We start from the raw sequence: 23,611 nt of genomic DNA, 5'->3' as shown, positions 1-23,611 counted from the left end.
TATTCTAAATTGTTTCCACAGTGCTTGGCCAATAAAATTACAGGTTTATTATGTTCGTGTGGATCTCTTGTTTAATCAAGAATGCCACGCGTGCTGCGAATGCTAAGCTGTTGCTCTAAAAATACCCCTTGTTCTCTTGATGTAAGAGCGCATGAATCAAGTTGGTTTTATTTTTCCTTTATGTTTGAATGTAAATCCAGTATTCTTGAATGTGAAGGGCTCATGGCACCTGCAAGTACTAGCAATAGCTGTTCAAGGGTGCTCTGTGCTATTCTGACTGTAGCATTGCTAATCTGAGGCATCTAAAACATCCTGAGTCAATTTTCTGTCTTCCTTCTTGGGGGGGAGAAAAAAATAACATGATGGAGTTTAAAACCATTATGTAGCTGCGTCTAGAGTTTGAAACAGATATGTAGCTAGACAGTTGTGTCTACATGTGTGTAAAAAAAAAAAGTATATGAGATGTGCAATGTTTTAGGAAGCAGAAGTCAAAGACTTTAAATGGAGTTCTGAGTGTATTTTAAAAGTCACCCTCTGAATTCAGAAAAGTAAGAACTGAGATTGGGTTTTTTCTGTTTTGTTGTTTTGTTTTAAGTCATCACTGGCCTCCAAGAGCTAGGGCTTTAAGAAAAACAAAATGCAACAATCCATGAGAGATGACTTGAGCTCTTTGATGCAGTGGAGGACTCTGTGGTCCTCTGACAGCTTGGCTCAGGGCTGAGCCCCTGATGCCTGTTTGTTGTAGCATCAATTTTCTAATGAGAGCTGCTCGGACTGCAGTAGTCTCTTGGGGGGTCTCTGGAGCTGTTGGAATCAGTCTTGTGCTGGTATAGTTGCTGGAGAGACCTGTATCAATTGCCTTTTGAAAGGCTGGAGTGGAGAGTACCTTTGTTCTGCTGTGTTGTATATGTCAATTTACAACAGGTTACGCTGTTCCAGTAACTAGGTTTGCTGAAGATTATCTTTGGAGCACTTGCTGTCAGTTCTGCTGTAAAAGGGCCCAGAGAAATATTTCTGTTTTGGGAGGTGCTTTATAACAAGCAGTTTGTAGATGATCACCTTTATGAAAGAACAATCATAAAACAGCAAAGGCAAAACGGGCCTTTGGATTTGTTCTTTAGTCTGTCACAGCTACTTAAAAGACTTGCTGCTCACCTTTTCCTACCTGTGCATCTTGCCAGGTAAGACAAAGAACCTGTTCAGAGTTGATACCCTGACACCATCAGCTTGAGTCAGTCCTCTGGTCCACACCATGCTCCAGCCTCTGGTATCGTTCGGAGCTCTAATCCTTTGCCAGCTCAACCTTTACTCATGAAAAGCACGTTGCTGTTTGTCTTTGAACTTTAGTCTCCCTTTGGAGCAGGTACCTGTCATGATGAACTTCTGCACAGTCACAAAGGCAGAACAGGAGACTTTTGGATCTAGCTTATGTTATAGTCCTGTTTTGGAGGCTGTTGTGGTTATTAGAATTATTCTTAATGATGGGTTTGCACCCATCATATCATGAAATTTGGACTGGGGGGTAGATTTGTTCACTGAAGGATCGCAGCACAGAGAGAGAACTCACACTGGAACTTGTGGAGATGACCTAGCTTTACCTGAAGAGAAATTGGCAAATTTATTCCTTAGTGCCCTATTTAAGATTTTGTGCTCATATGTCATGTGAGAATGGGACTGAATTTCACCTTCAGATAAGCCTTGTCACCTCTGTCTGTCCTTACTACCATCCAAAGACAACTTGAGGCTATTGCTCCTTTCTAGTCTAGGCTCTAATAAAACAGGACAAGCTGGTGTGCCTGGCCCACGTCCAGCCCATGTTTTTATTTCAGAGCAGGTGCCAGTCCTAGGTTTTATTGCACAGTCATAACAGATGCTAGAGGGGACTGTATGGCAAGGAGTGACAAGGGGGTGGGATGTGTCTGAAGTCCTGCTCCTGTGACTTCACAGCGTTCATGAAGACAGGACCTTGCGGTGTGACTGGTGAGGGAGAGGAGGAGAGATTATTCCAATGGAAATCCAGGGCTCTTGAGATAGTAAAGAGGGGAACCAAGCTATCACAGACCTTGCATAATGGCCGTTACAGATCTTGTTTAGTCAATTTGAGTTCTTCCTTTGTCTCACTGCACAGCCATTCCCTGTTAATGTTCCTCAAGGGGCAGAAGGATTTTTGGAAGTTTTGAGAAACTTCTGGTGCTCAACTGAGAACATACCAATGCAGCAACAGTCAGTGGGACTATTCATATGGTTTAGAGCCCTTCTGCAGTGGTGGGCAGTCTTTGATATCTCAGTGCAATGTGCAAGACAACCCTACAGCCTGTGTATGTGAAATTCCCTGAAGGTCATCTGGAGACCCTGCAGAGCGACAGAGTATTTTCATATAATATGAGGCTCTGTCTCTTCTCCCTTTTCTACTTCCAGGTTTTGGGTCCCAGATGTTCTTGTGATGGCAAAGAGAACCAATGCAGGTGCTGGCAGAGCAAAGCACTGAGCCTTCTTTTTAAATCTATCCTTTGTCATGCAGGAGTGACAGGGATCTATCTCCTGGGTTATAGCATCCCAAATCCTGATCTTAAAAGCAGTCCCAGTTTAAATGTCAGTTAGCAGTCCCAGTTGTCATAACCATGATTCTTATGAGAAAGGATATAGACAGTGGCTTGAAATGAAGACTGTGCTTCAATTTCTCTGTTGGCTAGAGGGCAAGAATTTTTCAGGTCCCAACAAGGAATTTTTTAGGTCCCTAGGTATGAGAATGAGAGTGATCTCACGAGGTCCAACCTTCTGAAAGTTTTCTACTGCAGTGAGGGTTGCAGTATGGAGCGAGTAGGTATTTTCATCTGACCAACTGCCTCTGGGCCCCAACCAACCCTGAAAGGGTTGCAAAAGTCAATAGCGCTTTGGATTTCTGCAGTGGTGATTTGCCTCTTTTCTTTTATACAATCCATGTGCATAATGTAGAATCTGTACTTCTGAGTTTCCTACTTTTACAGCTTTGAAATTCTCAGCCATAATGTTGCATTAAAGGAGATTTGAATTCAAGTTCCTCTATTTTTCTCAGCTTTTTTTTTAAGTAACGGAACACTTAAGTTTGTAAGAAAAATTGCCCTTGACAGCTTTAACTGCGCTGTTCCACATCTCCCCATGTAGACATTAGCACAAGGTATTTCTAAAGTGGGAAAAATATGTATTCTTTCTTACAGAGCTCAAAAACAGATGAATGGATTTTTTTGTTAATTTGCCCCCCAAAATTCCAATATTGGGCTGACACCAAAAGTTATGATTTTACTGTGGTTCCTGACACATTCCTTCATGCCCCCCCCCCCGCGCCAAAGCTGGTACCAGTCCTTCAGAGGACAATTTGGGAGGGGGGGAAGTGTGGGTTGTTTTTTTGTTTTTTAGTTTTTTTTTTTTTTCCCTTCCTACAGGGTCAGATTTTAAGTAAATATATTTTACCTGTCTTTAGGAAATACTCAGATGGAGAAAAATGTTCACTCTGTATTATCCCTATCTTTCTCCCAAAGCTTTATTTCCTTGGCAGGCACAGAACTGGTAACTGGCTGCTTTGGAAGATGGGTTGTCTGGCTCAAGTGACAAACCAGAGCTCTGAATTGGGGGTTCAGGTCCCTCTTCTGCCTTTACTCTCCTTCTCAGGTCCTGGGTATGTCCCAGGGCTAAGTCTATGGAGTGTGGCTATTGTAGCCTCTTGCTGCCTAGAGGAATCCTTAGCCCTAAGTTAGGTTCCCATGGTAGGGCATCTTAGGGGCCTGCTCTTTCAGCTGACATGGAGGGAGGCATCCTATCAGTCCCTTGAATTTACAGTTTTGAAGTCTTTATGTGGCCAAGCATGAAGGAGGAGAAACTATGGCGTGTTCCTTCTGTTAGGCAGGCAGTACAGCACCTGCTCACGTTTCTTGTTCTACTTGCTAGGAGGCCACTTTATCTCTGGGTGAGGCTATTTACAGGCTATTGTGATACAGATCATGTTCATTCTTTCTTGCTGATGTAGGTGCAATCTGAAATAGCTAAATGTCAGTTGGAGGCAGAGCTGAACCCCATGGCACCTGCCTACTGTGAATGCCCATCAACTGGCTCATATAGTTCTTCGGGTTTTCAGGCAGAATCCAAACAGCTCTGGCCCCGTGGTGCTTAGGGCTGCTCTCTGAGGGGATGGTGTGCAAGCTTGGATGCCTCATAAAGAAGGGAGAAACTGAATCTTGAACTTAAGAATTTTCTATCCTCCGTTCTGCTGCGTATTGTGGAAGCTGTTGCTAGTGTCTTGCATAGGCCAGTTTGCTGTTAGCATACCTGTTCCTCTGGACTCTATAGGAAGAACAGAAGTTGTTTTAGTGACCTTAGATGAAGGAGGATGTTACATCTGGCTGGCTCAATGTGGTGGATGTACACAGAGCAATCATTCCCAGCCCAGTTTCTGGAAATACTTAGTGAGCCAGATTTCATGAAAATCTGCTTGGTTCGGCCCTTCAAAGGCGATAACATCAGGGCTTCAGGGGTGTTTGGCATGAGCAAGGAGCTGCTCTGCACAGGAACAAAGAAAGGAAACTGCCCAGAGAGTGTGTGTTTTCATAGCAACAGATGAAAATAATTTTGCTTAACTACTTAATGATACAACACAAAGAAAAAAAAAAAGCTATGTAGCTGTGGCACAAGGAGTTCAGGCACTGTAGTGATGATGAAACGTATGCACATGATGAATACAGAATAAAAATGAAAATAAATATAATAAAGATGATTACAACCAAGAGTAAAAATTAGTTCAAAGGAATACCAGTAGGAAAAGGAGCTGCTAGGGCAGAGTTTGACCTTACCACAGCTGAGCCACTAAGTTTCAAAGTAGGTTTGGGCATCTGCAGATAGGAACTGCTGCATAAACATAGGTTCAAGGTGAGAAAAGTGCAGTCAATTGGACAGACCACGTTTTTATTACCTTAATATCTAAGATAATCAGATAATTTCATCTTTGTTGAATCTATAATAATGTAAAAAATATGTTAATTGGCTAGTTAGCACTCAAACTATTGCTTCTGACCTTTTGTCTGTGGAGAGCCTTGACCTGTGCTTGTCTCTTACCTCCAGCACTTTCTGATCCTATGTGTCCTGCTCAGCCTGACTGACCCAAGTTGCCTGTGATAGTTACTCATATATTCTAAACTATCACTTATATTTTTATGTTATTCTTTCTGTGACAATTCTCATATTTCACTTTCCCTACTATTTAATTATATTTATAAATACTCTACCTAGGCATATTTAAAGAATTATGATTAAATCATGGGTTGATACTAATGATGTTACAGTCATTCAAGGTTGGGTGGTAAACGTGGGGGAAAATCTAAGCATTAGACTTTGGTACCTGCAGTAACCATAATAGAACAATTTGTGCATTTTGCCATTTTTCCCTCTGTGCCTACACTTGTCACCTGGCACACTGCAACAATCCTTAGTTCCCTGGGCTGTTGTGAGGAAGGGAATAAGCCAAAGTCTAAGGTACTTGGATTTGTTGATAATAAGGATCCAGTGGCAGGAGTGGAAGGTCTTTTAACTGGCCACTAAAAGCAGATGCAAGGGCTTGTCTCCCAACAGATACATCCTTTCCCTTGATGGTAGCATCTGTGAAACTCTAACTTTTGGACTGCTTCCCCTGGAGGGAGAAGAATGTTTTCTCAGAGTAATGTTGTTCAAAACTGAATAATATTGTCTCAGAATAACATTGCCATCACAAATTAATCTCCGTGTAGGTGAGCGAGCTGGCATCAAAGCTGGGAACAGAGTGGGGAGGCTCCGACATCCTTCCCTGCTCTGAGTGCCAGGCCAGTGACCAGACTGCACTGCTGATATGGTGGCTTCTCCAGCACCCATCTCCTGCTGTCATGTTGAAGGCAAGGCTCCATGTTTTATGGAATATGACAGGCATGTATTTCTGTGGCATGGCACCTAATTCCCTGCTGCTGTTCTCCTGAGCTAGCAGTGAGGTGTTTTCACATGAACAAGTAAATCTTTGGTTCATAGACATGAGGCTGGAAAGGACTTCAACAGGTTATCTAGTCCATCTCCTGTCCCTGGGGAGAGAGGGAATCTTTTGCCCATGCTCTGTTCAACGTCAGTTATTTTGAGTTGCTAAATGGAATCTGAGGAAGATCAGTAATATTTTTATATATATATATATATGTACATATGTGGGGGAGGGAAGGGGGGAGAGAGTGTGTGTGTGAGAGAGGAGTGAGAGCTCCTGAGTAGAGCCTCGAGTCTGAAATGAAAGAACAATAAGCAGCCTGAATTTTCTTGAAAAATCAGCTTTGTGGGAGCTTTTTTCCCCTCTTCCTTAAAGAAGTGGCTTAGACACAAAATTGCCCACATAGTTTAGTTTCCTTTATGGAACCAGTCAATCTTGCCTTCAGTCCTCAAGGAAAACCCTCACCTGTCCTGGCAGTTTATAACATCTCAAAGGGCTGTGCTCTCTTACCTTCTGTTAACTTTTTTTTTTTTTAATTGAGAACTGTCCTGTGAAGGTAGTGTACCCACACTTGGAGTTCAAGTCATTCCTCCTTTCCAGGTCCGTATTTCAGAAGCTTTAAATGACCCTTCAGCAGGTATGTGACTCCACAGTTAAATTGCTGCACAAAATCTGCTGGTTTGCAGATGGTATTAGGAGATAATTGGAACAAGAATGGAGCCAGTAAAGTAACTGGGGCCTTTTTTCATTTTCTTCTTGAACTTAGGTAGAGATGTGCACACAGCAGCTTTAAAAGGAAGACAGAGAAGGGAAAAAAAGATAAAATTAAATTTCCCAAGGCTTTGGTGGAAGCTTCTTAGCAAAGGGGAAGAACTGGGAGATATGATCCAGCATGGGTTGCTGAATCAATAAAAATAAATTATGAGTTCTTTGCTATCACCTGTTATAATGTATGATAGGGGACCCTTAAATCATATCACTACCTGCCAGGAGAGATTGTATTTATGTTTAACTGAGTTACACAGAGATAAAGCTCAGGCTTCTGTTATTTTAAGCAATCTAGATGTCTTTTCTGGTGGGAATGCGTGTTTATGTGCAGCAAGGCCATCCTGAAGAGCTGGGAAAGATTCTGTGGAGCACAACTGTGCCTTGTCAGCGGGGTGGGTCAGATAATCTGGGGGGTCTTTTCTGTCTCCGACTTCTCTGACTAGTGCTACTCACAAGCTGCTGACAGTATTGGTGTGTCCACCCTCCCCTCCAGCGTGTTTATTCCTAACAGTCTGGAATTCTACTTAAAAAATGTCTCCTGTGTTTTATTGCTGTCCTTAAAAAGGTGACTAATTCACCAGGCCTTTCCCAGACACTCTCTCCTGATGCTGTGTGGCTAATAATTCTAATAATACTTAGCTTTTACGGAGTGATTCCGCCCCCCCCAAGAGGACAAAGGCTTTATGATCTGACCTGGTAGCTATGTTTAGGGCTCTACTGCAGCCTCTGGGAGAGAATCCAGCTGCTCTTTAAGGGCTGATAACCTCGCTGGAGGCCTTTCTTTTATTTCTTTAGGAAGGAGGTGTTAAGAATGTGGTTATAATTTTTTGTGTGTGTGTGCACTAAAGGTAAGCATGTAGATATGCAGGAGGTATATTTGCTGAAACTGAGGCAGGATTTACCAATTTTTTTTTTTCTATTTCCTTGGAAAAAATTGTTATATGAGAGATATTGTCCAATTTTTAATGTGTAGTGGAGATGGAAGAGCAATGTGGCTGACTTGCAGATGCTATACAGCTAGCAGCTATGAATACCCCTCATTTGGGTGATAACTGGAATCTGTGGTTTGGGAGGAGGAGAATCTGACTTCTTTTCCCATGTTATTGTAAAACATCATATAGTCAGATTCCTCTTCTGAGTCCTGGAGGCATTAGTCATTGCTCTGGTGGTGGTGTTATTCAGCTGCATTCACAACCACAGCATGGACTTTTATGTGCAAGGCGCCTCTGAACGTATCCTAAATTACAGTCCCTGCACCAAAATATTTAAAACCAAAAGCATGAGAGACCCTGTTGGGTTCAAGTCAAAATTCTTTCTAGATTTGTGTGAGACCAGAAAGGTAAATCCATGACACTGGAAGAGGTGTCTGTCTCAGTGGTGATGCCAACAGGTGGTTTTTTCCTGACAGGCTGGCCTTGCCCTTGAATTGCCAAAACAGAGAACCAACATACAAGAATCCTGCCCTGCTCCTGCTGGTAATCACGCAGGAGGAGGGAGTTGGGCTTTCCAGAGCTGGCTCCTTCTGCAAAGCACTGTGGTGGTTTAGGTTTTTTTTTCCCCCCTCAGATTCTGTTCATTCACTGCAAGCCCTGTAAATGGGAGTTTGAAACTGCTGCTTACATCCCGTGAAGATAATGTGATCTGTCTCCAGCATCTCAGGGGAATCCATGGGAAGACTTCTTGAGCTCTGGCTCCCGCTTATTCTGCTGCCTGATTTACATTGAAAGGGAGGAGGACAGGGGACAGAAAGAGTGTACTGTGGCAGTTTTCATACTGGAAAGTGAAGAGCAACACAGGCAAAGGAGGATTAAAGGAGAATATCCTTCTTTTAGTTACTGGTTCTTGTTCTGAGGACAAATTTGACAGTCTCAGCTGTTTGGAGATCACAAGTTCACTGGAACATGTTTTGCTTTTGTGTGTGATCTTGGGACTTGTCTCTTTCAATTTCAGAGGGTTCTTTTGCCTGCACTGCCTGAAGCCACACACAGATCGTTTTTATCTCTAGAGATTAAAAAAAAAAAGTCCTTTGCTGCTGCTTAAGTTGGCATCACTTTACTCTTGCAAAAGTGTCTCTGTGATTTCGAATGGGCAGGATTTGGCCTGTGTTCGTTATTGGTACCTCTGTTGTTTTCTTCTTGTGTTTTAGGATGTGCTTAGTATCTAGAGATACTGCTTTATCTAGATACTGCTAGTATCTAGCGATATGTTTTATTCGGCTATGCTCATCAGGCAGGGGAAAAGAAGGTAGATTGGTATTTAAGGTATATGTGTTCCTTTTTTTGCTAATTGTTCTGTTAGTGTGGGTGAACTTGGATTGGTGCTTTATCTTCCAGGTGATGCTTCTTAGCTTAAGTTAACTAAGTGGATTACTTCAGCTATGTTAAATTCCTGGATGGAGACTCTTTTTCAGAATAAAGTGGTCTTTAAGTTGATTTTTTTTCTGCTGTATTTGCAAAGTGAATTGAACCAAACTCTTAAAAGTTGATTTGGATTCTTCTTCCTGAGTGTTTCCATGTAGAGAAATGCTTAATCTCTCCCTGCCTCTGGTTCCTCATCAGTAAAACAAAGTTGACATTACTTGCCTTGTTTCACAGGGGTGATGCTTGCAGAATCTGTTAACACCTGTGGAATTTAAATTCCTCACCTGGGAGCTTTCTAATCATGCTATATGCTTCTCACAACTAGAGATGGCACTCTTGGGTATTGGCAACTGCACTTAGACCTCCAGGGTAAATGAGGATGATGATGTTGTGTAGTGTGATCACACACATGCATGCATACGTTTTTGAGGGTGTATTTGTGTGAAGTGATTTTGGTGGGACCAGGGTTATGTAGTGATTGTTTTTGAGAATCACTGTACCTTGATCTAGGAAAATACTTGTACTGGAATGCAGTTAATTTTCTTCAGAGCAGCCCGTGTCATGCTGTGTTTTGAATTTTCGGCGAAACCAGTCTTGATAACACACCAATGTTCTAGGTATAGCTGAACAGTGCTTCACAGTGTCAGGTTTTCTGTTTCTCGCTCTGCCTGCCCTAGGAGTAGGGTGAGGGCAATCAAGAATTTGGGAGGGGGCATAGCTGGGACAGCAGACCCAAATTGGCCAAAGAGCTATTCTGTCCCACACAATATCATCCTCTGCAATAATAACTGTGGAGTAGTCTTTCCAAAGAAGCTGTTGTTCAGAGACTGGCTTTGCACTGGTCTGCTGTGGGAGGTGGTCAGTGACTGCCTTTGCATCCCTTGGTTGTTTGGTTTTTTTTTTTTTTTCTCTTTCCTTCACTTATTAAACTGTCTTTGTCTGGAATTAGAAGTTTTTCTCACTTTTGCTTTTCTGGTTCTCTCCCCCATCCCCCTGGGGTGGGGAGAGAGCGAGTGTCTGGGTGGGTGCTTAGTTGCTGGCCGGGGTCAACCCACCACACACTTAAGCACAAATGTATTTTGAGCATGTAAACAATCCTCTTCCCATCTTCTGAGTGTTTCTTTGGGGAAAATTAGGCTGATATCGGGCTTTTGCCTGAATTAACTTTGAATGCAGAGATTATATGAAAGACCACCTTACTTAGCAAATTTGTCACCCTGAGTAACTCCATGAGTTTGTTGATCAGTTAATCTTTAATTATTGATTTTGTGCCTTAACACCCCCCCGCCCCAAAAACCCCAAAACCAGCTAGGGACCTCCATAGAGCAGTGCTGCTGACTGTTAGATCCCAGAGTATTTTAAGCCAATTTGCCTTCAGCTGTGAGCAATTTACTGATACTGGTTCCCAGTAGCCTGTGGTTTTTCACATTTTAAATTTACCTGTTGGGTGCTGTTGCTTTCATACGGATTGGGGAAAGGCAGAAGAAAATTGCAGACAAGCTTCCTGTGGCTGGTGTTGGGGGGAGAAAAGGTTGCAAACATCATGGAAATACGTCTGTAGGCAGGAAATGGAGACCCCAGCATGCCAGAGCAAGTGAGTGGAGAGCTCTCATTTTTCACATGTAAATCTGTCTGTGATCTCTTTGTTGTGCTGTGTGTCGCCCAGTGCTCATCACTTCGCTTGTTATTAATTACACTTGGTAAATATGTGGACAGGGCTACTGATGTGTTAATCTCTGTGCTGATATAGCAGTATCACTTAGAGAGGAGATGAATCCTCTCTAAGTGGATCAGTGCTGGCCTTTCAGATGTCTGCCTGGAATGATCACCTACTCTCTCTGGCTCCTGTGCTCTTCTCTCTCCTGTCTCTAATATGAGTGTTGCCTGATACAGGAGCATGACTGCCTTTGATGTGGCACTTTTCGGTTGTTCTGAAGTTCATTGTCAACCTGCTGCAGGAACTGCAATGCCTTTACACTCTAATTTGTGGGAAACAGAGTTATATATTCCACTGTGGGGTATACGCAAAGCACTTTGCCAGTTTAGAATTGGCAAGATCTGGAGGAGGGTTTAATGAACTAAAGTAATTTTCCTTCATAGTAAAATTTTATGGGCATGAAAGATTGTTACGCCACCAAATACTCTGGAGAGCTTCTGAGCACTTTTGTGATTTATGGGCTCGGAGATTCCTAATAATTGTCTGAACAATAGGAATCCTTTCAGGGATGTGTTTTCAAGATGGAATGAAACCTGGGCTACTGTTTCTGGTTATATTTTTTTCTGCTTTCATGCCAGCCAAGTTGTGTCAAGACTCAAGGCTGCTGGATTGGGCAGTCTTGGAGACTTGCTAGCCTTATTTTAGAGAAGCAGTCTATCATATTAAATCTGGATTTAGTGGTTCAGTGTATTATACAGCGTGATGGCGAGATTTCTCAGTGCAAGAGACTCTTAATCGGTATTGTAGTATAAGCCATTGAAGATAAATAATTGAGAGGGGTTGGCATTTTTGTCATGCAAGCCTTATAGCAGGGTATTCAGCAAACTGTAGTTTCTGCAAAACAAAAACATATGGACTGTGGAGAGGCATGTGTGTAAAATAAAGTGCATAAGGAAATTCTTGCAGGACTGGAATATCACTTGTTTCCAAAGAAAAATTTTTTTTTTTCTGATTATCCTTTCTCCATCCCCACTTCTGTCTAGAAAACCAAAACAGTTTATTGAATTATTCAGGTCATTTAGTTTTGTGTAAGCTCAGCTTGAAATTGCATTTTCCAGAGGGTTTGTATTGCCTTAAGGGAGCTGTAATTCAGCCTGGCCTATTTCCTCACTCTGTCCTGCAGGCTGGTTTTCCCTTTTTTCATTCTCAACCAGCTGAGCTGCTTGATGCCCGGAGGGACGCCTGCCCCTGGGGTGTCCTGGGAAGCGCCGTGTGGCTGTGTGGAGCCTGGCCCGTAGGAGACAGGGGGAAATTTCACATCTGAGCTGTGTTCCCTGGAGTGAGCAGTATGACCCCGGAGAAAAATGCAGTTCAGCATTGAGCTGACTTGAAATTAATTTTGGGGAGATTGGTTTGATGAACAGAAACAGTTTAATTTGGCAATATAACGTTGTTTTGTTTTGTTTTGATTAAAGAATGCCTAAGTGTAAGTTTTTGCTGTTTCTGAATCAATATCACTTGGAACTTTTTTTGGTTTTATTTCTTTTCCCCAGAACAAAATGTTTTCATCTTAATTTAAGTTGAAGAGTGGCCATTTTCTATGGGGTGGCAATTCTAGATTTCCCTAAGTTCAGGGGAAGAAAATGTTTATTTTTGTTTTGAAATAGTACATTAAATGTGAAATCTCCAGTTTTCAATTGAATTCAGCTTTTAAAATGAAAACTGTCAAGATTTTAATGCAAAATTACTCTGGCACAGAAAAGCCACGGTTATTTGTTAGTGTTGACAAAAACAAGCTAGGCTTCTTCAACTACAAAGTAGAAATCGAAATCAAATGTCTCAGCTTGAATTAATGAAGGTTTTTTCTTTTTCATTTTTTCTCCTGTCAGAATTCAGTTTTGGAAAATATGTCCAATTTTCCTTATGTTTTGTTCCATTCTTTTTCAATTAAAGCATTCAAATAACAGAATGTCTTAGAAAATCTGGTACTTGCCCACATCTGCCCCTGATATCCCTGCTTCTAGTTTCTTCTTAGCACGGTTGGGGCAACATGATGTGGAGGCCTCAGAATAGCCTCTTGAAACACTTTGAAGTTTCCTCTCCAATGCTGTGTCAAAAGCACCCCATGAAAACAACTTGGGAACCAACTGTGCCTTTCAGGCTTTGATTTGTGTCTTAACCGCATGTGACACTTCCTTAGTAGTTACATTTGCTCTGTGGTCTCACAAGGCAGCGTTGTGGGGGAATGTGCTTTTGCAGCTTTTCTTGGTAAGGTTGTGTGTTCAGCCTCTCCAGTCCTCTCTGGTTTTCAAACTCCCAAACCATTGCAAGGGTTGCCTTTATTGAATCTGAAGTGTCTTGTCTCAAAAGCAAGCAGGGACAGGGTGGAGGCCACCTGGGGTTGTGGTGCAAGAGCGTTGCGTGGCCTGGGCATATGTGGTGAGTGATTTTATGGACAGGTAGGTGACTGTACTGTGTATTACCACTGCCTCGGGCAACTCCTGCTATTTCCTGGGACCCTTTGTGAGATTTAACTGCAAAGGGATGCTCATGCTTTTGCTCATGCATTAACAACAGGCAGAGCTGGATTTTTGTTAGTCATCCTGGGTGAAAATCCAGAAAAGCCGTACTAAACAACATGCTTTTACTTTGGATTTATACCCAGGAGCTGAGTAGGATTCAACTCACTCCTGTAAAACTGGTGTTACCCTGTGGTTTAGAGGGCTTATAATATGTAAGTGACATCTTCAAAAATATGGGGCATAGGAGATCTGGGGAGAGGCACACAGAGAGCTGGGAGAGTATGGATGCTGCCTTTAGTTGTAATTGCAACTTAAGGTAGAACTACTCTGTTGAAATTTGACCATGACACGGAGATTTTATGTAATATGTTTAGGGCTGGATCCAGGATCCACTGAACTCAGCAGAAGTCATCCTGCTGTCTTCAATGTGATTAGGCTCTGAAACTGGAAAACTAACTTTGTGAAACCCCGCTATAGTTGTGAGCAATAAGAAGGGTGTCACTTCCGGCAGGGCAGGGCTTGTGCTGTGGTGCATGGTTTCCTAGAGACTCTCGAGAGGGGTCCTGTCCGAGCCCCTGTGGGAATATAGGAAATATCCTAAAAATACCACTCTCATTAGGTTTTAGCTGGGAGCAGGCTGCACCGCTTCCTTCAGTTAGTGTATGGAGAGGAGGTATAGAAACCTTGGTTGCTGCAACTTTTGCAGCTGGCTCTTCCCCCTTTGTATGGGAAGGTGTGTGCAGGGTTTAAGTTGCGATAAAAAGGGTATTGTCCTTATTTCCCCACTGCACAGCATCGGTTTAGGCTGACATGGGCTCGCATATGCTGACTCAAATCTGCCTGGCAGGTTTCTTTTCACACCCTGCTGGAAGCAGCTTGGCTTTTATCTTCCTCCTAAAGGTCTCTGCGTGGGGAAATAAAGGGACAAAATGTAGTCAGGGATGGGGAAAGTGAATCCAGTAGAGAGAGGAATGCTCAGAGCATCTATTCTAAAGCCATTAAGTTGGGCACTGACTGCATGGTCACGTACCAAGATCCCTTACAATTTTAACAGGTCTCTTCCCGGTATTATGCTGACAGTAAGAGACTGCTGCAGCCGTTGTGATATTGATTAATCCTTTGACATTTTTCTGCAAAGCTTGAAACTCCTCACCCAGCAGCCTTTCAGCTGGGAAACCCAAATGAAAGTTGTGGCGGGTCCCACTGCTGTGGGAGGAGGGAGGGAGACATGGCTTTTGTAGTAGAAAAGATCCTTGTTGCGTAAGAGAACGTTAATGAACTCAACCCTTTGGGTCACATCTCTCATTTGGACCCACCTTTTAGCCAAACTGTGAAGTACCTGTTAACACCCCCCCCAAAGTATTTACTAAAAATTGCTCTAGATACTTTCATCGCCCAAGCAGATGCAAGAGAAACTAGCCTGTTCGTGAATCCTGCAAGGAGGAAACAATGCTGAAATGTTAAAATGATGCAAAACAAAAATGAAGAGATGCCCCAGAGTTTTCCTGAGGCTGGTCCCGTAGAATCTGAGGCAATGAACTATGTGACATTAGTTATGCTAAAAAAGCAAGGAGCAGATGCTCAAATGCTCTTAACTTCCACTGAGGAACCTCCATTCTTTCTGCTGAAGTCCCCATCTCATCTGAGCCTGGGAGCTTGCACAGAGGCTCACAGGTTATCGGAGTGCATAGCTGCCTTTCTGGGAGAGAAGGGCATTGGGCAATGTAGCTGGTAACTAGGAGGATTACATTTACCTGTGAAATCTGAGGTCAGAGCACCAAGGGTATAGGAGGGAAGTTATATTCCCCTGTGGTCTCCCATGTACTGCTTAACTCCCCTCTCCTTTACCTCAGTTTTACAACGGCATGACTCGGGAGTGTTCATGGCTCGCCAGAAAGTTAGTCAGTGGGTCTTGAAGGCTCTGACTCTCCTTGAGCACTGAAGATACAGCTGAAGTTTTGTCTTGCTTAGTGTCTAAGCTGAATGTCATGCTCTGTGTCCCTCTCTTTTACCACTGCAGAAAGGTGATAGCATGTGGAAATTCCCATGCTCCTAGAGTCAGTGACAGCAGATAGAGAACAGCAAAGCTCATTCTGGGCCAAATGGACTGTTTTGCTGGATGAGGATCTTCATAAACAAACTTGCCAATTCTTTCCATGGAGACTCACCAATTTGTGGTAGCACCTTGAGAAACAGGAAAAGTCAACTGTAATTTCTGATTGGGCTGTTGAGTTAACAAGGGCGCATCTGATTCCATCCCTGATCTTGAATAACCATAGTTGTAGAGAGGGCAGCTCACGATGCTTGATTAATTCATGTTGGCATGTTTTATTTCAAATGCAAAACATTCTGAGATCAAAATAAATGTTACTGGTTACATGACACATTAAGCTACTGATTTTCTTTTTTTTTAAACTTACTCGATCCTATAATACCGCAACTTTAATGGATAAATGCTAAGCTCTCCTTTGGGTGATTTCAGATGCCTTGTGTATTGTTACACAGTCTAAAGGAAAACTCTTTTTTTTTCTCTTTCTTTTCCCTTTCTCTTCCTCCCACCCTTCTCCCTCTCTAGGTGATTCTTATTCTGACAAAGCTCTACGACTTCAACTTGGGGAGTGTTACGGAGAGTTCACTGTGGAGGTGAGTAGACTGAAGAAATCACAGCAACTGGCATGGAGGGGTTGCACTGTGTCTCTTGTAAAACTGGAGGCTGAGCAAGGGGGGTATCTGAGTTGATCGGGGAGGAGGCGGGAGGGAATCTGAGATAACGAGTTGCTTTTTGGAAAAGGGACACGTGATTAAGAACACATTGCTTTAATGAAGTGGGGTCTGCAAACAAGAGGGTGTCTTGATGTAAGGGCACTTCCCTGACACACAGAGGAGCTTGGTTTCATTCTCACCTTTGAGTGTCCTTAGACAAGCCTCTTCATTCCTCAGGGTCTCAGCTGTGAGGCTGGCAATGGGAACAGTCTCTATAGACGGTACACACTTGCTAGAACAGTGTCGAAGATGGTATACAACACAGTGCATGATATAATCTCAGCTGATCTTAGCCATGTTCCTCAGCCCTGTGAGCTGACATGGTCATCTTGGCAGTGAATCTGTGTTGCCTTGGGCTGTAAGGACAGTAGCCACTAAAGGACTAGAGATACCACAGTGACGTGCTGGTGTCTTCTCCGCTATGGATAGATTTGGATGGTGTCATGTACCTGCCATGCTCGTAGTCTGGCATGGGAGATGGAGTGTCCTGGCCTGGGGAAGCACGCTGCTGGACAGAGTGTGTGTTTGTAAGTCTGTGTGTGCCCCCCCCAAAATCCCGCCAAACTCACCCTTATAAACAGGCCAGTTCCTTGATGTCTGAAATCACCAATAGTTTCTACCTGCTGGGGATTGCTCTTTCTCCTAACATCCTGCCTGTGGTGTGGAAAGGGTGTGCCTTTAACAGAATTGTTATTAGGTGGTTTTTTACCCTAAGGACAAAAAAAAAAAAAAAAAAGCCACCAGGGGTTGGGGGAGACCAAGTGCCTTGTGTCAGGTTTACCTGGTGTATTACAGCTATCGCGCAACCTGCTGAAGGTGTAGTTGGTGGAACTGTCAATGCATTGTAGCCATTGTTCCGGGTGTGAGCAGCTTCTTGGCAGATGGTCTCTCATACTTTTTTCTTCCCAGCTAATTTAAAAGCCCCTGTTTGGATCAGACTTTGGGCGTGTGCTGCAGGTTTATTCCTATTAATGTATTTTAGGGTTAATTGTTCAGTAGAGCTCTTGAAATTTCTCAATTTGAACAGTACTTCCAAAGCCTAATTGTGCTGTACCATGGTGATCTGCAAAAGTATAAATAACCATGCAGCTAAGAAGAGAGAACACAGTTATTTCCACTTAGCCTGGTACTTTTCAAGGTATTAAAGCCTTAAAAAACTTTTGCCTCTTTACCTAACAAGTACAAATGGCACTGTGATTGTACTTTAAATGTAATTGCCAAGCAATCTGCTCTGCATAAATAATGTAACAAGCAGGCAAATCCTGTCCTAATACTGAACTCACAGCGTCACCTGAGCTCTGCAGAAAGATGATAGCAGCATCCCTTTTGGAGTTTTCCCAGAGTGACGGAAATGTAGTTCATCATCAGTACAACTGAAGGCATCCAGTACTTGGTCAGCTGGGGAAACACACTGATTTGTGAGTGTGTTTCAGTGTGTTCTGGGATACTTCTACATCTTTTCTGCAGTGAAATAGGGGCCAGTATGGGGCCTAGAGACTCAGAGATGTTGAGAAGTCAGAACCTCCTGGGTTCTCTTCCAAGATCTGGGAGGAAAGCTCAGGGTAAGAGCTAGTAGGTAGAGCTCCTGGGCTTTAAACCTTAGTTTTCCAGCTGGAAAATTCAGGATTAAGCCATGTGGTACTTCAGAGGGGAGTGTGGAGTCTTAGAGAGCAGCTATGAGTTTCTTTGGAAAGGACATTGCAGAAATGCAAATAGATACTAAGTGGAAGAAATAAGCCAAGAGAAAGACTCCTTTTCTTAGGATTTTCTGTTCTGTTTGCACATTAAGGCCTCTGAATCTTTGCATTATTTAAATTGGTACTTTTCAATATTTTCTTTTAAATTTTGAGACCCTGAAAATTTCAAAAGCAGGATCTGTCTTTGCAGAGTGAATTTAAGCCTTCTGGCAATAGGTTTGCTTTCCTTAGTTACTTTTTGTAGACTCCTTCAAAGCCATCTCTGAGCCGCTAGAACTGATGGGTCACAAACTGAATGCAACTATCAAGTAATTATCAGAAGGAGGTCTGGACATTTCCAGGATTTTTTTTTTTTTTTCCCTCTTCCTGTTTTCTGGGAATACGACACATCCTTTCTGCTAACCAGGAGTCCTGCCCATCTGAGCAGTGGTGCTGGATGGTATCTATTCTGGACGCTTGGCAAACACAGTTGCTTCCACAAGAGAGGAGTGGCTTTTGTGGCAGAGAGCAATGAATCACACAGCAGTGCTTCAGAGGAGGCTAAGATAGAGCAGAGTGCAATGCAATCTCCAAATATCATCTTGCCTCCGCCTGCTTCATGCATCAAAAGCTTCTTCTCAGTTCTCCCTGGGTTATAGCATAAGAAGCTTCTTTTAATGGAAAACTGAATTGCCATATAAAAGAAATTTCTAATCCCTGCATCTAAATACAAAGACAAGTAAATCAATAAGAAAACATCCTGAATGTAATTAAAAAAAGGAGCGAGAGCAAGAGAGGGAGAATTAAAAGTTACGTTGGAAGCTGCTCCTATATCAGGCTGATATGAGTTTAGACAGAGGAAATGCTAGTCAGCGTTTGAATGCAGGAACACAGGCATTGCTCCAATAAGCAAATCCATGCTTCTGGGGCCCAAAAAATCACAGAAAAGGTCTCCATTGCTACTGAAGCAGCCAGCCTTGAAGCAGCCAGCTTCAAGGAAAAGTCACACCCCTCCCCCCACCCAGCCACACCCCTCCCCCTTGTGAATGCCACACCTCTTCTTGGTCACAAGAGATACCTGTCAGTTGTGGTTTGGATTTTTGTTTTTCCCACTGAGTTGAGTGGAGGTGATTGTTTTCCTCCTATGAAAGGAAGCTACTTTATTGCGGTTGTACTTGTGATGGTGTGAGACATCAGAATTTGTGGAGAGAGGTCTTTTTGTAGGTCAGCAAATATAACTGTAAAAATTATTTAAGCTGTTCAAGCGTGCAAACCCTTCATCAGTTCTCATTGCCTAGCAAAATATCTAACTAGGTAGTTGAGAATCCAGCTACATCCTGCCTGCTTTAAGTAAAAATTGAATTAAGGATTGGACATATGCTTTCTGTAGAATTTTTTTTTTTTTCTCCCCATTAACACTTCTTCTCCATCAACAAAAGGAAAATAGTTCTCCCTCTTAATCTCTAAATTTACATGGTTTTGATTTGAAGTGCTGTTGGAGCACCTTTAATTCCCAAACCCTCTGTAGGCCAGGGTCCCTGCATCAAACTTCATTGCCCGTGATGAACTGTAAGCACACAGGAGTGATCTGTCATGAAATATGAACTCTCTCTGTAAAGAGTAGGGGCCAGGCTGCTTCACAGGAATGTAGTCAAAGAAGGCATCTGTTGAACAGAGGAGAACTGAGAGGGTTAGATATGCAAAATACGGTGTCTAAAAGGCACCATTCACAACCAAGAGTTGAAGGGTTGGGGGGTTTTTTGGCCTATTTTTCTGTTGAAAACGTCAGGCAAATTTTATTAGGAGGAGGACAGAAGGGAAAGTGTATTCAATGGCTTATTTCTTCAAATGTGTGTGTTCATAGCGCTTCCAGATCTGACCATGGAAATTGTGATAAATGAGTTTTGGTTTCAGGTGTATGTTGTGTTCAGATATATGGGGAGTTCTGTAGGTTGTATGGTAGGCAATAAGTCCTTTCATTAGTTAATCTTGTTGCTGTCCAGTTGTTTCCTTCTTGTGTTGTGAGTGTAAATAAACAGGAGGAATCTATCAAGCTCCTTTTCTTATTCTGTGGGCCTTTTAGATTTCACAGGTTTTACAAGCAAAAGAAGAACCTTGTGAACATTTCCTCACTTGTTGCTAATCTTGTCTCCTGTTTAAGCTGTACAGTATTGAGACAGGGTTATGTGAATGTGACATTCTGGATAAGTATTTAAAGTTCCTATTGTGATATTTAAAATGTTTTCAACTGTTCTAGCCAGTGTGGGTTGAGCAGTTATTTCTGCTAAGATAACTGGAATAAAAGTTTTTCCACTGTTGCCTTTTTTAGTATCCAGGAACAGTTATATTTATTTGGATTGCAGTAGCTAAAAAGATAGCCTCCATCGCAAGGGAGCTTTCAATCTCAGATGAAGACAAAGAGACAACAGGGCGATCCAGCAGACAGGAGAAGCGCAAGTTAGCGGAGCGGTATTTATGATCAATGCAATAGCCATGACTGCAACACATCAGCTAATTAGGCAGTGGGGACTAGTTCAGATTTTCTTCCAAAGTGCAAGCACTTGCATGTGTCAGCTTTGCGTCCCCACTACCATTTTATCCACCTTTGATGGGTTCCCTGGAGTTCCCCTGCTCTAGCTGTGGTCCCAGCTAAATTATCTGATGGTACATAATGCCAGCCCATGCATTAACCCATACTCAAAACCATGACTGACTCTTTCTGCTTAAGAGGCTAAAATACTGAGGAAGGATTTTTTACATATATTCCTTCTTGTTTTCTTGTTTATTAACCAAGAAATTATGTTTCCATGGCAGCAGTCAAAAATCCCCAAGCATTTTTTTTTACTCTTATGGCTGCTGTGCCTGAATAGGTTGGTCTGTTGTCTTAGTCTCTGTGTTGAGTTTAAAAAAAAAAATTTTTTTTTAGCTTTTTAATAGAGACAGCTGCAAAACACAGCAGCTGCAACTCCTAGCTTGGAGCTTAGAGGAGTAAAACCTCTCGGCTTGGTTGCAAGCTGCCTTATGTCTTGCATTGCTCTTTCATTCAGTTCTGTTTGAATTACCAAAGGGCTTTACTCTGTTTCCTCCTATGTCCTTGCCTCTTAAGCCTCCCACAGTCTCCAGAGACCATCAGCATGGTCTAGCATGTCTAGCTCTAGCATTTGTTGTCTTTGCAAAGTTTCACAGCTCATGCTGATTTCTGTGCCCTAGGTTTGTGTGTTGCACATGGAGCTGGCTTCAGATAGGGCTGCTCTGTAGGTGTGAAATGGTGAATGTGGTGTGAAATGCCATGTCTCTTCTTTGGGAACTGGGGCTTAGTCTCCTTGTTCCAAATGTAGCAGCCTCTAAGACGGGTGAGTAAGAAGGCAGGGATCAGGAGATTCAATAAGCCTGACTCAAATTTCCATATCATCCTCCGCGAAACAAGCTAAACCTGAAATAGGTCATGGCACAGCCAGAGCTTCCTCAAAAGAGTGTTTCTATCCCAGTGGCAATGCATTATTTAGACTGTGGTGCTGAGAATGGCAACTTCTGGTTTGTGCCACAGCCTCTTGCTCAGTACTGGTCAGGCTCCATATGTTTTGCAGTGGGGCATTGTATTTTTTCTGGAACTTGCTGTGTTGAAATGCAGGCTCCAGACAGCCACCATGACCAGCTGACATCTCCCTGCAGTATTGTCAAATTTGATTATATTTATTGTTTTTCACTTTTATGCTGACAACATGCATCTTAGATACATGTTATTTTCTGGAGGACTGTATTCAGGCATAAAATTAATGGAGCTGGTTTTCAAAGTAGTAATGTTTCCCATTATTGCATCTTATTTGGTATTTCTTAACAACACTGCAAAGTGCAGAAATCCGTGTTGATAAGGAGAAGGTTTCTTATATCTGCAATCAGCCATCAGGGCATGGAGGGAAGGAGCCAGCTGGGTGTGCAAGCACATCCTGACCTCTCTTGGATTTGAAACAGGTGCCACAGTTTGGCATCTCACTGCTGTTGTTGAGTGTATAATAGCAAGCTCATGATGGCTAGTTTTTTCAGGCTATGGAGCCACCTGTCAAAATCTTTGTGGTTGAGAGCTGCTAGGTGCAGGCTATGTTTGCTGAAGAACTAAGGGAATGGGAAACACAGCAGATGACTGCAGTGTGAGATGAGAGTTGTTCCTCAGGGCTCCCAGCACCCTGAGTTGCGATTAGTATGGGCCTTCAGCAGCATCCCAGGATAATGCAGTTCTAACCTCTAGTACTCTTGCTGACTTGTGTTTCCCATGGTGGTGATTCAGTTTACCTGGCTCAGCACAGCTTGGCTGTCAGTCATAGATGCCATCTTGACATGGGAGCCACACTTGAACTATTTGGGAGATGCACAGTAGCTGCATGTTGGCCCATTCCTGAGCTAGCTGCTGCCAAATGAAGATCATGGCCATTTAATAAAGAGAAGTTCTTTGCCCCGAAGAGCTAGGTAGTCACTAGCTGTGAAGAATAGAAAATGCAGCATTCTTATGCCAAGTGAAAATTTCTTCTTTGCTCTCATGGCTAAATTCCTGCTTATTTTGGAGAAACAGGTCTTGTTCTCTTGCTCAGGCGGACGTACCAGGTTTGGCAGAGGCTCCTGACATCTGTATTTGTCCAGCTGCACATGTGTTGCAGCAGGCATCAGAAAGTGGGTCCTAGTTAATAAACAGGAGCAAGAGAGAAAGCTTAACAGGTGAAAATAGTTGTTGAGTATCAGCAAGGAGAGAAGTTAATGGGTAAAGGGCATTGCATTAAGTTACACTGTAGGGATGCTAAATGTTCACAAAAGGCTACACATACATATACATGGCTTTTCTGTGCTTTTTTCATAACTATTAAAAGCGATAAGGGGGTGGCTTAGCTTTGTTGTGTTTGCTGGTTTAGGGGGGTATCTGTGACAAGAATGTTAGAAGTTGCTGGTTATCAGATGGTGATAACTATTGACCACCTTATCCCACTGTACAAGTGAAGCCATTTGAAGTAACTGATTATGACCTCATTCAAAATGCTTTTCTGGTTTGAGGTGATTCATTATCCTTCCAGTTGTGGCTTTCCAAAGACCTAAACAAATATTTTATTGTGGACTTCAGGAAATGTACATAAGGGATTGTTTGGATTTGCTTGGGCTGTGTGTGGCTGAATGTGAAGATCCATGGGAATTAAAAAAAAAAAAAAAAGAAAAAAGAAAAAAAAAGAAAAAAAAAAAGAAAGAAAATTCAAGGAGTGGAACAGAATGAACCATAGGTTTAGCCCTCCTTGAATGTCCCAGACAGTCCCAGGTGGTGTCCAGAGCATACATTCTTTGCAGTTCAAAATGGAAGGAGATGCTGTCATTGCAACAAATGGACAACGTGAGTTAAAACAGTTTTAAACATTTGTTTTGGGAACCAATCATGAAAATTAATTAGGGCTACATTTTAGAGTTAGGTAAACTCAATAATGGTAATAAAAATAAGACCTCATTCTTTAATTCTTTATTTCATTCTTTAAGTATGTGACTAACTTCTGGAGAGAAGTTTCATTTGTCTCCTTCCCATTGCTTCCCTAGTCCTGTTATATCCCACAGGATTTTTCCACAAGGGAATAGTAAGGTTCACACCTCTACTTTGTGATGCTTCCTTGCTTTAACAAGCAATCATGTGTGGCCTCAGAGATAGTGGGGACCAAGGGGGTAATGCAAAATCACGTGAAAAGTAGTAGTCCAGCAAATACGAGTCTAAAAGCCTTTGTATGTGTCTTGGCGTCATGTGTAGATCGAAGTCTCACCTTTGCTTATTAAGATGCCTTAGTCATCTTGTTTCATGGAGCTCATTTGTCTTTTGTGAACCAGCCTTCTGGCTGGTCCATTTGTTGTGTCTCTTAATTGCTCCATCAATGACC

The 23,611-nt window shown here is 42.5% G+C and overlaps 1 protein-coding gene across 1 annotated transcript in view; it reads left to right on the top strand.

Moving 5' to 3' along the window:
• SORCS3 (sortilin related VPS10 domain containing receptor 3) overlaps positions 1-23,611 on the top strand; it is a 326,383-nt gene that overhangs the window by 86,710 nt on the left and 216,062 nt on the right. The window contains exon 2 of the mRNA XM_050899047.1: positions 15,851-15,918. Coding sequence (XP_050755004.1) covers positions 15,851-15,918 — 68 coding nt within the window. The remainder of the gene's footprint in view (positions 1-15,850; positions 15,919-23,611) is intronic.

This window comes from Gymnogyps californianus, chromosome 6 (genome assembly GCF_018139145.2).
Source record: "Gymnogyps californianus isolate 813 chromosome 6, ASM1813914v2, whole genome shotgun sequence".
NCBI classification, from domain to species: domain Eukaryota; kingdom Metazoa; phylum Chordata; class Aves; order Accipitriformes; family Cathartidae; genus Gymnogyps; species Gymnogyps californianus.
This window is presented reverse-complemented; position numbering and strand designations above follow the sequence as displayed.